Source organism: Physeter macrocephalus, chromosome 14 (assembly GCF_002837175.3).
Source record: "Physeter macrocephalus isolate SW-GA chromosome 14, ASM283717v5, whole genome shotgun sequence".
NCBI lineage: Eukaryota > Metazoa > Chordata > Mammalia > Artiodactyla > Physeteridae > Physeter > Physeter macrocephalus.
Genome location: NC_041227.1, coordinates 111,800,057 through 111,816,265, shown reverse-complemented (window position 1 = coordinate 111,816,265; position 16,209 = coordinate 111,800,057). Strand labels below are relative to the sequence as shown.

At 39.1% G+C, this 16,209-nt stretch overlaps 1 protein-coding gene across 2 annotated transcripts in view; it reads left to right on the top strand.

Moving 5' to 3' along the window:
- The window catches only part of UTP18 (UTP18 small subunit processome component), a 40,778-nt gene that overhangs the window by 2,777 nt on the left and 21,792 nt on the right, over nt 1-16,209 (top strand). For both annotated transcript variants that reach the window (XM_028499717.2, XM_007116555.4), the window contains exons 3-7: nt 1,576-1,674; nt 3,718-3,785; nt 8,264-8,352; nt 9,676-9,801; nt 10,250-10,424. In XM_028499717.2, the coding sequence (XP_028355518.1) occupies nt 1,576-1,674; nt 3,718-3,785; nt 8,264-8,352; nt 9,676-9,801; nt 10,250-10,424 (557 nt within the window). The remainder of the gene's footprint in view (nt 1-1,575; nt 1,675-3,717; nt 3,786-8,263; nt 8,353-9,675; nt 9,802-10,249; nt 10,425-16,209) is intronic.

The following is a 16,209-nucleotide window of genomic DNA, read 5'->3' as shown; positions in this document are numbered from 1 at the left end:
TGAGCATCTTTACACATAAATCTTTTTCTACTTAAAATTATTTAAGAAAGATTCTTTGAGGTAGATTAACTTAATCAAAGAGCAGACATTTTTAAAGTTCTTGATAAATACTGCCAGGCTGACCCTGAGGTTCTGCCAATTTACCTTTCCATTGAAAGGTGTCCGTTTCACTCCATTTTAAAAGCAGTGATTTCTCTGGACTTCCCTGGCAGTCCAGTGGTTAAGACTTTGCCTTCCAGTGCAGGAGGTGCGGGTTCAATCCCTGGTGGGGGACCTAAGATCCCACATGCCTTGTGGCCAAAAACCCACAACATAAAACAGAAGCAATATTGTAACCAATTCAATAAAGACTTTAAAAATGGTCCACATCCAAAAAATCTTAAGAAAAAATAAAAGCAATGATTTCTCTTTTTTCAGACATTGTCACTTTAGGGTGACAGTTTAGGGTAGGAAATATCTGACTTGTGTTGAGGAAACATTTTTTTATTAGTCATTGGTTTTTCTTAAAAGTAGTCTCTGTTATGTCTTTGCATATTTGTCTACTGGAGACTTTCATTTTGTTTTTTTATTTTTAAAATAAAAATTGTACATAAGGTGTACAGCATGATAATTTGCTCTATATATACACAGTAAAGTTATTACTATGGTCAAGTGAACTAATTAACATTTCCATTTCTTCAGTTGGTTACCATTTTTATTTGTGGTGAGAGCCCCTGAAATCTACTACCTTAGCTAATTTCCAGTGTACAATAGTGTCATTAACTGCAGTCATGCTACGTAACTGCAGTTTTGTACCCTTTGACCAACATCTCCCTATTTTCTCTACCTTCTCACCCCTGGTAACCATCATTCTGCTCTTTGCTTCTACGTATTCTACTCTTTTCAGATTCCACATATGAGTGAGATCATGCAGTATTTCTCTTTGATGTCTGTTTTATTTCACTTAGCTTGACGTCCTCCAGGGTCATCCATGTTGTTGCAAAGGGCAGATGAGACTGTTGATTAATGATTTTAGTATATCAGCTCCTTACATATTGAGAATTTCAAACCTTTATATGTCAAATTTATTGCACATTATCTTCTAGCTTTTTGTTTGCCTTTAAGTTTGTTTTAATGTTGTGTGATGCCAGAATATTTTAACGTTTATGTAGTGAAGTCTATGACTCTTTCCTTTTTCTTTTTTTTTTTTGCTGTTGTTTTTAGTAAAAAGTTCTTCAGAGAGAGAGAAATATTTGCCTATATTTTTCCTTCACAGTATTTTAAGGTTTTGGTTTTGGGTTTTTTTTTTTTTTTTGGTATTTAACTGATTTACCTGGAATTTATTTTGGTGAATGGCATAAGCTGTGTCTAGATAAGTAATTGTGAATTTGAAATAGCTCTTCAAAGGGTAAACTAGATGATCCAAAATATTGGAGATTCCTTTGTGTTTCGGGAAGAATGGAGAATGTGCATTGGAGATGTTCCACATCTTATAAATCTTGACCTATGTTGTTTGCTCAAAATACTAAAGGCAGCAACTATTTATGTTGATTCTTTAAGTTATTGAAAGCATGCTGTTTTCTGTTTTTCTAATAGGGTTGACATGATGAACAATCGTTTTCGGAAAGATATGATGAAAAACCCCAGTGAAAATAAACTTTCAAAAGATGAGCTTCAAAAGAGACTTAAGGAAGAGTAAGTGTCCTTTTTCATAGGTTTGCCAAGATGTATTTTTAACCAGTATTTTATTTTGATTTCCTCAGTCTTTGGCTTCTTGGGTAGTCAGATTTCCATTTTGAATCGGAAGAGCATTGTTCTTGGAAGACATGATTAAGTTTTAGTATGGGGGCCTGAGAAGGAATACAAGTACAAAAAACTTTGGAAAAAACTTGTAATCCCGCCATTTAAATATAATCAATAATATTGTTTTTTTTTAAACATCTTTATTGAAGTATAAATGCTTTACAATGGTGTATTAGTTTCTGCTGTATAACAAAGTGAATCAGCTATACATATACATATATCCCCACATCTCCTCCCTCTTGCATCTCCCTCCCACCCTCCCTATCCCACCCCTCTAGGTGGACACAAAGCACCGAGCTGATCTCCCTGTGCTATATGGCTGCTTCCCACTAGCTATCTGTTTTACATTTGGTAGTGTATATATGTCCATGCCACTCTCTCACTTCGTCCCAGCTTACCGTTGCCCCTCCCCATGTCAAGTCCATTCTCTATGTCTGTGTCTTTATTCCTGTCTTGCCCCTACGTTCTTCAGAACCTTTTTTCTTGTTTTAGATTCCATATGTATGTGTTAGCATAGGGTATTTGTTTTTCTCTTTCTGACTTACTTCACTCTGTTTGACAGTCTGTAGGTCCATCCACATCTCTGCAAATGGTACAATTTTGTTCCTTTTTATGTGTATTAGCTATTTTAAAGTCCTTGTGTGCAAATTCTGTCAGGTCTGTCATTTCTGTTTCTGTTGACTGCTTTTTCTTCTGGTTATGGTTCCTGTTTTTCTGCTTCTCTGTATATCTAGTAATTTTGATTGGATTCTGGGTAGTGTGAATGTTGTTCAGTGTCTGGATTTTGTTTTTTGCTTTTAATGCATGTTGAACTTTGTCTTGGCAGGCAGTTAATTGACTTGGAAATCACTTTGATCCTTTCAGGATTTGTTTTTAGCTTTCTTCTATAGTAGCATTTATTCTAGGCTGGTTTAGCCCCATTATTATTAAGGTATGACCATCCTGGGATCTCTCCTGAATGCCCTGAGTGTTCAGTAAGGACCCTTCCTGACTGGTTGAACTCAAATGTCTGAGTTTTGGTTGTGTGCAACTTACAGCCCCCTAGTAGTTCTTTGCTTGACCTCATGGAGTTTCATCCTGTGAGTGTGCAGTTTAGTATTCAGAAGAAGTGTCTGTGGACCCCTGTGCAGATTTCTGGAGCTCTTTCTCTTCTACAGTTGACTGCCCCTCAAATTCCTGTTGTTTCAGCCTCGTTCAAGTCTGATCTTTTTCTCCTTGTCTCTGTGTCAGGGTCTTATAAAAATGCCTTGCGGGGAAAATCCCAGTAATTGCGTTGCTCACCTTGTTACTTTCCTTCTCTTAGAGATCATAGTCCTATGTTGCCTGTTGTCCAATTTCTGAAAATGGTTTCACATATTTTGTCCAGTTTTCTAGTTACTTATGGCTAGTGGGCTTAGTTTGGTGGACTTGTCTATGATTCTGCATTAAACAGAAAGATTCTTTTCAGGCTTCCAAATACCAGCCCTTCAGAATATAACTGTCATGCTTCTCCTGAAGCTTACTTTTTCCAGGATGAAATGCTCCCATTTTATTCAAAGGATATATGACGAAGTTTTTTTTATTGTACCAATCTGGTCGTTTTCTTTCAGACATGTTCTAGTATTCTTTTGTGTACTCTGTGTACTATAGCATTGCTTTATAACCACAAAGAGATTTCTATTTCTTAGTCACCAATCTGGTGTGTTGATATGTGCAAGTAAGACAACTATGTAACTAGATGTAAATAAGTAACAACAAATATATATCCAGGTGGTTAGAAGTTCATGAAAGTTAGCAATTTAGGATTATCCTGTGTGAGTAGCCCTTCTGTTCTGAAAGATGAAAACTTCTTTGGAAGAGATTCTATTCATGCTCTGACCTATAGTCTTTAAATGTATTAAGGTCTATATAAATACAGTGGTCACTACAAAATTTTATTTTTACATTTTTGCTTAGATTCCAGCATGCCATGGGGGGAGTACCTGCCTGGGCAGAAACCAATAAGTGGAAAACATCTTCAGATGGTGAGTGTTGACACCTCTGTTTAAGTTGGTAAATAGATTCCTATTCCTGTTCTGTTATTATTTGAGGTTTCTCACGAGGCTCATTAAAACCTGGTGTTTGAAATATGTCTTTTTTTTTTTGTTTTTTTAATGTCTGGTTTTGAAGTCTACCATTTCTCTGAAGGAAGCTCTTTTACAATAGTGTAAGACGTACTTAGTAGCATTTCTTTACTTGTAGAGACAATAATGGATGAATTTTATGATGTTTTTCCTCAACAGAACTATGTTACATTATGTCATAGATTAAGTAAAAAATAAGTAGTAGTGTTATTTCTTGATTCAGAGCCCCTTCCAAAGACATGAGCAGCTGATCTAGCTATCCACTAGGAAATGGAATGTCTTTCTAAGGAGCACATGTCAGGTTAGGCCCAGATGATTATTCACTTTCTAAAAACCTATTTTTCAACTGCAGATTTTAAGTTTGACTTGTACCAAAACTGTTTTCTGCTGTTTAGATCTTTGAGTTTAGATATTATTTATATGGATGGTTTGGCCAAGATCTGATTTGAGTTCTTGGAGTTATAAATTTTAGACTTGGAATTGACTTGTGAAATTCTTGAGGAACTCTAGAGTATATCCCTCCGTTGTAATACAGGAGCTCCTTTCTTAGCATCTTTGGTATCTGATGAACCTCTGTTTGATTATCATCATCACCTCTCCCTCCCTTCTCCCCACCCATGTCAGTCTTCATGGTATTCACGTATAGGGAGCCCTTACAAGAAGCCAGTTTTATATAATTCTGTTAGAAAACTCAAACTCTTACTAAGTAGAAACTTACCCTCTCGTTTCCAACCAGATACTTTTAGAGATTGAAGGACTCTTAGTGATGTAACCCAACTTTATCTGCTGCAAGAAACTTCTCTACAACATCTGTTAGATGATAATTTAGCCTCTGCTTAAATATTTCAAATAATGTTGTGCTCTTTATTAGACTGTTTCTTCCTCTTTTCTTTAAGAACTAATTGTAATTTTTTTACTGTTGAAATTTAGCCTCCCTACACTCTGTAGTCCTAACTTTCGAAGAGATATAATCTTATCTCTCTTTCATATAAAACTCTTCTGTTATTTGAGAAATATCTTTCCAGGTTTTTTTTTAATATGTTAATCATCTTGTCCTTTCACTGTTTTTTTTTTTTTGGCCGCCCCACGCAGCATGTGGGATCCTAGTTCCCAGGCCAGGGATCGAACCCATGCCCACTGCATTGGGAGTGTGGAGTCTTAACCACTGGACCACCAGGGAAGTCCCATCCGTCACTTTTTTTTACATGGCATAATTATAAACCTCGGTCATCAGTTTACCTTCCTGGATGAAATATAATTTTATTATCCATTTTAGAATATTGCATTCATAGAACTATAGCAGTTTAGATCCATGTAATTATAGATTAGGTTTATGTTGACATTGAAGCAGAAAATCTCCCAGATCCCAGTGGCTTAATCCAGTGGAATTTTTTTTTTTCCTATGAGTACAATTGAGGTGGTGAGAAGGTGATGCTCTACTTAAGGGACCCAAGTTTATAGAGGTTCTGTCATCTTCAGGCTGGCTCTTCCAATGTTGCCTAGGATATTGACCACCAGTTGACTTATAGGAGAAGAGAGAGAAGGCTCACCAACCACAGTTATCCCCAACATATTACTTGTTTTTATCTGTAAATACTAGATTATCTTTTTTTTTTTTTTTTTCCTGAATTACCTTTTTTTTTTTTTCCCCCCGGCCCACTGGCATGCAGGTTCCCTGACCAGGGATTGAACCTGTGCCCTCCTACAGTGGAAGCATGGAGTCTTAACCACTGGACCACCAGGGAAGTCCCTAAGAGAAGTACTCCCCCCTTTAAACATAGCTATAATGCTATTATCATACACCTTCAGAAATCAGTAGTAATTCCTTAATATTATGGAGTTTTATTGTTGCTGTTTTGTCAATTGCTTATTGGCGGAGTGGTGACTACAGCCCAGCTTCACAGTTATCTCCAACATATTACTTGTTTTTATCTGTAAATACTAGATTATCTTTTTTTTTTTTTTTTTCCTGAATTACCTTTTTTTTTTTTCCCCCCGGCCCACTGGCATGCAGGTTCCCTGACCAGGGATTGAACCTGTGCCCTCCTACAGTGGAAGCATGGAGTCTTAACCACTGGACCACCAGGGAAGTCCCTAAGAGAAGTACTCCCCCCTTTAAACATAGCTATAATGCTATTATCATACACCTTCAGAAATCAGTAGTAATTCCTTAATATTATGGAGTTTTATTGTTGCTGTTTTGTCAATTTATTCACCACCACCACCATCCCCCTGCCCCCTGCTGCAGTTTTCCAGTTTTTTTAGCTTGCTTTGTATTCTGCTTGGTCTTCATAGGTGCTGTTGAATCTGGCTATATGTCTTTTCTAAGTTTTGGAAATTCTTGCCTGTTATCCCTTCACATATTGGTTTTGTTCCAATTCTTTCTTTCCTTCTGGGATACCAATTACATGTATGTTAAAAAAATTTTTTAAAACATTCTGTGGGGCTTCCCTGGTGGCGCAGTGGTTGGGAGTCCGCCTGCCGATGCAGGGGACATGGGTTCGTGCCCCGGTCCGGGAAGATCCCACAAGCCTCGGAGCGGCTGGGCCCGTGAGCCATGGCCGCTGAGCCTGCGCGTCCGGAGCCTGTGCTCCGCAACGGGAGAGGCCACAGCAGTGAAAGGCCCGCGTACCGCAAAAAAAAAAAAAAAAAAAAAAAAAAACAACAAAAAAAACATTCTGTGTTCTTTTCTGATGAGATTAGGTGCATTCAGGGTGGTATGGCTGTAGACTGTTCTTTTCTGTATTTTCTGTCTTTTTGCTTTGTGTACTTCAGCCTGGATATTTTTTTCTGATCCTTTTTCCAGACCACTAATTCTCTCTTCAGGTAATTTTGATATCCTGTTAAAACCGTCCACTGGGGTGTTAGTTTTAATTACTCTGTTTTTCAGTTCTAGAATTTCCATTTGGTTCCTTTTTTTAAATAGTCTAGTTCTCTGGCTTAATTCTGAGTCTTGCCTTTCATTCTCTCTAATATGTTAAACATAAATTTTTTATTTTTTTAAAATTATTTTTCCTTCCAGTTTTACTGAGATATAATTGACATACAGCACTGTATAAGTTTAAGGTGCACAGTATAATGATTTGACTTAGATACATCATGAAATGATTACCTCAATAAGTTCAGTGAACATCCATCATCTCATATAGATAAAAATTAAAGAAGTAGAAAAGAAGTATTTTTTCTTGTGGTGAGAAGTCTTAGGATTTACTGTCAACACCTTTCATATATAACATACAGCAGTTATATTTATCACGTTGTACATTATATCCCTAGTACTTATATATCTTATAACTGGAAGTTTGTGTCTTTTGACTGTCTTCATCCAATTCCCCTCATGTTACCCTCCATCTCTGGTAACCACAGACCTGATCTCTTTTTCTATGAGTTTTAAATGTAATATTTAAAAATTTTATGTCTGATAACTTCATTATCTAGATCTCCTGTGAGGATTGTTTTTCTTTAGGTTTTCAGTTAAGTTATCTTACCTTGTCATTATTTACCTGGTTATATGTCATTGAGTGGTGGGCATTGTATATGAGAAATAGTATTGATTAACTAGAGGTCTAGGACAATGGTATCTTTCTCCAGAGAATCTGTATATTTGTTTTTGGGTAGGTGGTTGGGCAGTGGGCACTAGCAATCCTAGAACATCTTATTCTAGTGAGAGAGTGTGAGGATTCAATGCCGGGTTTCAGTTCCTGGGAGATTTTCTCGTAATTCTTTGATTTCACCTTTAATTTTATGTATAGCCTTTTGTGGCAACAATCCAGAGCCTGGTGGTTTACCAGACTCCTTAGGAACCTTAGAGGGCTTTTGGTGCTAGTTTTTGCTCTCTTAACCCTACAAGTGTTTTAAACACTCTGCTTAGCTTCTCAGCTTTCTTTACTAGAATCGTCAGTCATCTCCAGGGGAAAACCAGCCCTATTACCTCTCTTGGAAGTTCTGATACACAGTTTGCTGGCATTGTTCTTTCAGTCAGCTAAAGGTTCTAGTTCTTTTTCCTGTGAGTTGTTAAGCTAGATCTGCTGTTCATCCTGTTGCCCATCTTGCCACTGTTATGAGTTTCTCTTTTTAAATTAAATGCTGGCTCCGTTTCATCTTTATTTCATTTCACGTTGTTTAGTCACTGTAGTGAATGTGTGTCTTTTGTTCCAGAGTCAGGCATTGATTTTAACCGTATACATTGAGGTCTTGTCATCTTTTTCCTCTCCTTCAAATTTATTTTGCTGTTTTACTTTTACCAGTTGCAGCTTAAATAAAACGATTGAGGTTGGGAGACTGGGAGGGGAGTTGAAGTTCGAAATATAGATGTTTTGGGATAGGTAATGGCCATCTCATTGATTCTGAAGATCAGCCTATGGGTTTGTTTGACTTAGATGAAAGTGAAGAGGATGAAGATGATTTGTTGCAGAGGACTGGGAATTTCATATCCACATCAACCTCTCTTCCTAAAGGAATCTTAAAGGTGAGAATCAGTAAAATTGTGTCAAGCCAACTAATTAACTCTGAAATCAATTATACTTCCCAGTTACAAATGTATGGATTCCTGTTATCTGTGGGATTAAATGTGCTTGCTGTCATTTTGCCTTGGTAAATATTTGTGTTAGGTTTTTTACCTTTTGCAAAAACAAGATTAAATTATGTTCCCACGAATTTTTTAGGAATGTTATTTGATTCCTCCTTTTGCATTTCTTGTTCCTTCTGTTGGCCCCAGCCTTGTTCATGCTGCTCTCATCTCTCGCCCAGTGCGTAGCAACAGCTTCGTGGCTAGACTCTCCACTTCCACTTTCCTTCTTCCTAAACCGTTCTTCCTATAGTAGCCTGAGGGATCTTTTAAAAATAAAATATCATGTCCTGTCACTTTTCATTGCTCTTTGAAAACTTCTGAATTCCTTACCATAGTCTACACTGCCCTTCACAGGATCTAGCCTTTGCCTATGTCTTCAACTTCATCTGATGCCTTTTCCTCTTATTCCTTACTCAGGCCACACAGGCCTTCTTTCTGTTTCTTGCACATGCCAAGTTCTCTCTTGCCCCTGAACCTTTGCGCTTGCTTATCCCTCCATGTGTTCTTTAAGCACTGTGCCAGTGGCCAACTCATTCTTACTTTTCTGCTCACATGACGCCCTAGAAATGTCTTTCCTTGCCATCTTACCTAAAGTTGCACCTTTCTGCTCACATGATGCCCTAGAAATGTCTTTCCTTGCCATCCTATCTGAAGCGGCTTACTCTAGTTACTGTCTAACTCATCACTGTGTCTCACTTGTTCATTGTGGTAACCAAGTGCCTACCTAGCGCTTGTTTCAGTTAAATATATGTCAAATGAACAGTTCTCTCTTTGACATAATTTTCCCCATTATAAAATGGTAGCATGCGAATTTAGATGGGGAGAGGGTACCTTATTATGGTAGATTATTAGACAGAGTGATTCTGTCTCTCCCCACCCTGTGCAGATAATTCATTTAGCTCCTCATAGGGTGAATTCACCTCCATTGAAAATGTAGTCACCACAAAAATTTATCTTCAGCGGTTACAAAGAAGACATCATATGATACTGTGTTTTTTATGTAATTGCATTTTTAATGTAGAGGAAGCCCCTGAAAAATGGATTCTTGTATAGTAAAGCACTGTACTAGAATGCTAGTTGGTAGCAGAGCTGTGGACTTCCGGTTACTCTTCCAATGCACTTTCTTCTGCATTGTAAACTACTTTATAATGTCTTCATGCTTTAAAGAAAATAATGTTAACCCATTCGAATTGATAAAATTCCAGCTTTATTTTTCTGTAGATGAAGCACTGCCAGCATGCTAATGCTGAACGTCCTAGTACTGCTCGGATCTCGTCTGTGCAGTTCCATCCTCGTGCACAGGTTGTGATGGTCGCTGGACTAGATAATGCTGTATCGCTATTTCAGGTATGCATTTTTAAATGAAGACTTGTAGGGACTTCCCTGGTGGCACAACAGTTAAGAATCCTCCTGCCAATGCAGGGGACACGGGTTTGATCCCTGGTCCCGGAAGATCCTACATGCCGCAGAGCAGCTAAGCCCGTGCGCCACAACTACTGAGCCTGTGCTCTAGAGCCCATGAGCCACAACTACTGAGCCCACGTGCCACAACTACTGAAACCCATGTGCCTAGAGCCCGTGCTCCACAACAACAAAGCCCGTGCACTGCAATGAAGAGTAGCCCCCACTCGCTGCAACTAGAGAAAACCCATGCACAGCAATGAAGACCCACCGCAGCCAAAAATAAATAAAATAAATAAATTAAAAAAAAAAAGACTTGTAGTGAAAAGTGTTTACAATCAGCATACATGGTCTGTGGAAATAATCAAAAGGAATATTTTGTACTTCCTTATAGGTTGATGGAAAAACAAATCCTAAAATTCAGAGCATCTATTTGGAAAAGTTTCCCATCTTTAAAGCTTGTTTTAGTGCTAATGGAGAAAAGGTTTTAGCCACGAGTACTCACAGCAAGGTTCTCTATGTCTATGATATGCTGGCTGGAAAGCTAATTCCTGTGCATCAAGTAAGAGGTAAGGTTTCTAATGAACATATAGCTGACGTGCACCTCCCTCCTCCCCAGCCCATAGTTGAGTTTGTTTAACAGTATTTACAACCACTTTTTTTCCTCCCCATAGAATTATTAAAAATAAGGGTTTCTTTGGTTTTAGTATTTGGAAAATGTCGTGTTGTTGAGATAACATGTTTGAATGAAAAAAGTGAACTGACTCTTTACTGAGTACCTATGGGAAGAAAATCATAATTTGCAAATTTATATTCCCCTAGACCAGAAAAGCAGTTGCAAATACTTGGCTGTAAAATTAGCAGTTGCTGCAGCAGAAAGAACATGAGCCTGGGAGCTAGAAGACCTGGGTTCTACTTCTTTGGACAAATTATTTCACTTCTCTGATCTGAAATTTGGATGCTCTCCAGTTCTTCTGCTGTTTGTTATAATACAATTTTGGTTTACACTTAAAGGAAATAAAGCACTGCTTTTGGAATTTGTAATGTATTTTGAAGAATGAACTACTTAAAGACTACATCTTTTTTTATCAGATGAAAATTTATCTTTCCTCTACCTTATCTCTTCTGCATTCTCCTACTCCCATTACCTCAAAAGTATAACACCTTCATGAATTCTTTGGGAACTAAAGTCCTTGTAGTGAAGTTGGTTGAGTTAACATAAATCTTGGGAGGTGGTGTTGTCATATGCTACAGCTTGCTGGCAGTCTCCCTGTTAATTGCACATATGTGGGGCTGTAAAGGTTACAGGTTGTTCTGTACAGCCTTTTTTCTGCTAGTGGTTAAAAGTGAGTAAGGCCAACTTTAGAAACATTTATGAAGTTTATTTTCAGTGTTTCCGGTCTTGTCTTTCCCGTGTTCCTGACACTTTCAGTGATCCTTTCCAAGGGGGTTTTAAATTTATCTATTTATGCTTTAAATCAGTGCTTCTCAAACATTAATGTGCATATGAATCACCTGGGGATCTTGTTAAAATGCAGACTCTGATTCTGTTCTGAGGCGGCCCTGATTCTGCATTTCTAACAAGTTCTCAGATGCTGATGCTACTGGTCCATGGACTTCCCTTTGAGTTGGAAAACCTTAAACTGTCTCCCCATATTGAAATAGAAAAACAACATGTAGTAGTTATTATTCTTAAATGTCATTCCACTAATCAAAAGGAATGTGCTCTGGTCCTTCCTTGCCTTGCATCCTCTTAGGAAAAGCAAACCAGGGGTGGCTGAGATCCAGTAGTTAGTGATGTGTACTGTGGATCTGCTGGTGTGCCAGGGTGTGTATCTGATCACCGGATTCTTCTAAGACATGGCATTTATCTTTGCCTTTTAATATTTTTCCTTCTTTTTCCTCAATAAGCATAACTTGGTAATAATGATAATTATAATAGTAATGGTAAATCAAATGTATTTTTTCTTGTGTTATGTTATTGAATATAATTCTCAGTCTCTCGATTATAAAACAGTATTAATAACTCGAAATTAATTAAGGACAGTAGAACAAGGGGGAAAATTGCCGACAAATTAGGATGTGCAAGCCTTACGTGTATGTGAGCTCTTGGTTCTTGCAAATGCAAGTCTGAAAAATAAAGAATTCAGAATTGATGCATTCTGAAGAATTCCGCTTTGATGGTTCCTTCCACTAACCTGTCAGGGCTTGTAAAGTGGGGTCCATGGACTCTCAAAATTCAGGCGTCTGTGAAGCTGGATAGGAAAACAATCCATCTTTATTTTCACTAATCTCTAACTGAAATTTAGCATTTCCTTCGGTTACAAAAGTTTTAAACAACCATTATTTTGAGAAGGGTATCATACACTTCACCAGACTGGCACACAGAAAGGTTAAGAACCACAGATTACTATTTCAAAGTCCAGAAGCAGTTTCTGTTGCATCATTTAGAAGGACAGTTCTTTTATCTATATCTATCCATCCGTGCCGGATCTTAGTTGTGGCATGTGAGATCTTTGTTGCCGCATGCAAGATCTTCATTGTGGCATGTGGACTCTTATTTGTGGCATGCAGAATCTAGTTCCCTGACCAGGGATCGAACCCGGGCTGCCTGCATTGGGAGCACCGAGTCTTAACCACTGGACCGCCAGGGAAGTCCCTAGAAGGACAGTTCTTTTTTTTTTTTTTTTTTTTTTTTTTAAGATTTATTTAATTTTATTTTTGGCTGCATCGGGTCTTAGTTGCGGCACACGGGATCTTCTTTGAGGCATGTAGGATCTTCTCTTGTGGCGCGCAGGCTTCTCTCTAGTCGTGGCATGCGGGGTTTCTCTCTCTAGTCGTGGTGCGTGGTGCACGGGCTCCAGAGCACGTGGGCTCTGTAGTTTGCAGCATGCAGGCTCTCTAGTTGAGGCGCGCGAGCTCAGTAGTTGCGGTGTGTGGGCTTAGTTGCCCCGAGGCATGTGGGATCTTAGTTCCCTGACCAGGGATCTAACCCCTGTCCCCTGCATTGCAAGGTGGATTCTTTACCACCGGACCACCAGGGAAGTCCCAGAAGGGCAGTTCTTAAGGGAGCTGTCTTGTTCTAGGAAAACACAAAGAATTTGACCATTTGGGAATCAAATTAGTTTGTCAGGCAGCCATTTTGATTTATAGGCTTATGGTCATTGCTGAGCCTTAGTTTTCTCTTTCTGTAAACTCAAGGGTTCTAAAATATTAAAAGAATTTTTTAGAAGATTGTAACTAAGCACCACCTGCCACTTGGTAAATGCTCAGTCATTGGTAACTGCTGTCATTGTTAAGAACAGCATATAATCTATCTGATCACAATCAGTTCACTTCCCATCCTATGGAATTTGGCTCTATTCTAATTAAATTGGCCATTCTTATCTATCAGTTGCTCAGCAGTTGACCTAAAAATCTCATTCCTGGGACTTCCTGGCGGTCCAGTGGTTAAGACTCTGTGCTTCCAATGCAGGGGGCGTGGGTTCGATCCCTGGTCTGGGAACTAAGATCCCACATGCTGTGTGGGGTGGCCAAAAAAAAAAAAATCTCATTCCCTAATCCATAGAAACATTTATACCTGATATCTTTAAAGCTCTATATCTTAAGGCCATGTTATAAATTTTGTCTGGCTTCTATTTTGAAAGGTCTAGCTTTTATAAAAAGCAGTTGTAATATTGATATTAGCATTTATTATCACTATTCTTTTGTGAAATCAAAAGTAAAATGCTATGTACATATAACTGGTGTACAGTACACTGTAAGCTTTGGATAAAAATATGGTTATCTTGGGCTTCCCTGGTGGCGCAGTGGTTGAGAGTCCGCCTGTCGATGCAGGGGACGCAGGTTCGTGCCCCGGTCTGGGAAGATCCCACATGCCGCAGAGCGGCTAGACCCGTGAGCCATGGCTGCTGAGCCTGCACGTCCAGAGCCTGTGCTCTGCAACGGGAGAGGCCACAACAGTGAGAGGCCCACGTACCGCGAAAAAAAAAAAAAAAAAAAAGGTTATCTTTCTTATTTTTCCAATTAATTGATAAAGTAACTGTTTGTCCTTATTTGTTGGAAGTCTAGTATTTCCTTCCTGAAGACAACCCCCTTTCCTGAATTACCCCCAAACAACAGGCTTGCTCAGGCCAAAAACATAAGGTCTTTCACTGCAGGCAGAGAGCAGTGACTGTGTAAAGAGTCCTCTGGCATTTAGCCTCTGTTGCTGCCATCCTGGGTCTTTGTTCACACTGGTCCCACACAGTATGAGGGACGTTTGTTTACTGTTGCTCTTGTGACACCTGCGCAGTCTGCAGTCCTCCAGGACTGTGGTGGTGCCCAGCTGTAGGCTCCAAGGTGAACACTTTTGAGTTCTGTCTTGCATTCCCCCTGTGCTCTTAGGATTGGGTCTGGAGGGGTTTCCAGAACTAACCTCCCTTCTCTGCTTCATCATGTAATTATATTTTCCCTATGTTTGGAGCTGTTTCTTTCTGTATGCTGTAGTCAGTATATAATGTTTGCCCAAAATTTGGGATGAATATTACCCTTAGTAGGACTAGAGTCATTGGAAGAAGATGGTCATCCCTAGCAGAAGTAACCCTAGTGATTAGAAATATGTGTCTGGATTGATTCCAGTCAAGGAAGCTAGGATGTAGTCTCTTGGTGGGTGGGGCTACAGTGGGAGGCCCAGTTTTGTAGTATTGTGAACCATCTAGGCAAAGACTGTTACTAGCACAGAGATGGTCTGTGGGACCTTTAACTATCCATTTCCTGTGGGGGAACAGGAACTCTTCACTGGATTTTTCTAAATTCTTTTTTCTGATTAATATTCTAACTTAGCGATATGTTCACATGGTGCAGAAGTCCAATACGTACCAATGAGTGGATAGTGAAAATTCTCTTCTGCTGTGTCACCCTGGAAGTGTAGCTAGTTATACTTATTCTTATGTGTCCTTTCTATTAGGCAACTTGTTAATGGGTAAGTTGGCTCTATAAGCAATTTAATATCAGAAGGGTCTCCATAGTCAGTATGAGCCTTTTAGGCATGGGAAAGGAACATGTCCCATTATAAATAAGTAAATTGACATCTGGTCTATATACTTAGCTCATATGATTTGGTTACATGAGTCTTGAGAAGCTAATCAACTTTTTTTTTTTTTTTTTAACATCTTTATTGGAGTATAATTGCTTCACAATTGTGTGTTAGTTTCTGCTTTATAACAAAGTGAATCAGTTTTACGTATACATATGTTCCCATATCTCTTCCCTCTTGCATCTCCCTCCCTCCCACCTCCCTATCCCACCCCTCTAGGTGGTCACAAAGCACCCAGCTGATCTCCCTCACTAGCTATCTAATTTACATTTGGTAGTGCATATATGTCCCTGCCACTCTCTCACTTCGTCACAGCTTACCCTTCCCCCTCCCCATGTCCTCAAGTCCATGCTCTAGTAGGTCTGTGTTTTATTCCTGTCCTACCACTAATCTCTTCATGACATTTTTTTTTCTTAGATTCCATATATATGTGTTAGCATACGGTATTTGTTTTTCTCCTTCTGACTTACTTCACTCTGTATGACAGACTCCAGGTCTATCCACCTCATTACAAATAACTCAGTTTCATTTCTTTTTATGGCTGAGTAATATTCCATTGTATATATGTGCCACATCTTCTTTATCCATTCATCTGTTGATGGACACTTAGGTTGCTTCCATGTCCTGGCTATTGTAAATAGAGCTGCAGTGAACATTTTGGTACATGACTCTTTTTGAATTCTGGTTTTCTCAGGGTATATGCCCAGTAGTGGGATTGCTGTGTCGTATGGTAGTTCTATTTTTAGTTTTTTAAGGAAACTCCATACTGTTCTCCATAGTGGCTGTATCAATTTGCATTCTCACCAACAGTGTAAGAGGGTTCCCTTTTCTCCACACCCTCTCCAGCATTTATTGTTGCTAGATTTTTTTTTTTTTTTTTTTTGTGGTTCGCGGGCCTCTCCCATTGCAGAGCACAGGCTCCGGACACACATGCTCCGTGGCCATGGCTCAGAGGCCCAGCCAGCCACTCCACGGCATGTGGGATCTTCCCGGACTGGGGCACAAACCCGTGTCCCCTGCATCGGCAGGCGGATTCTCAACCACTGCGCCACCAGGGAAGCCCTCTAGATTTTTTGATGATGGCCATTCTGACCGGTGTGAGATGATATCTCATTGTAGTTTTGTTTTGCATTTCTCTAATGATTAATGATGTTGAGCATTCTTTCATGTGTTTGTTGGCAATCTGTATATCTTCTTTGGAGAAATGTCTATTTAGGTCTTCTGCCCATTTTTGGATTGGGTTGTTTGTTTTTTTGATATTGAGCTGCATGAGCTGC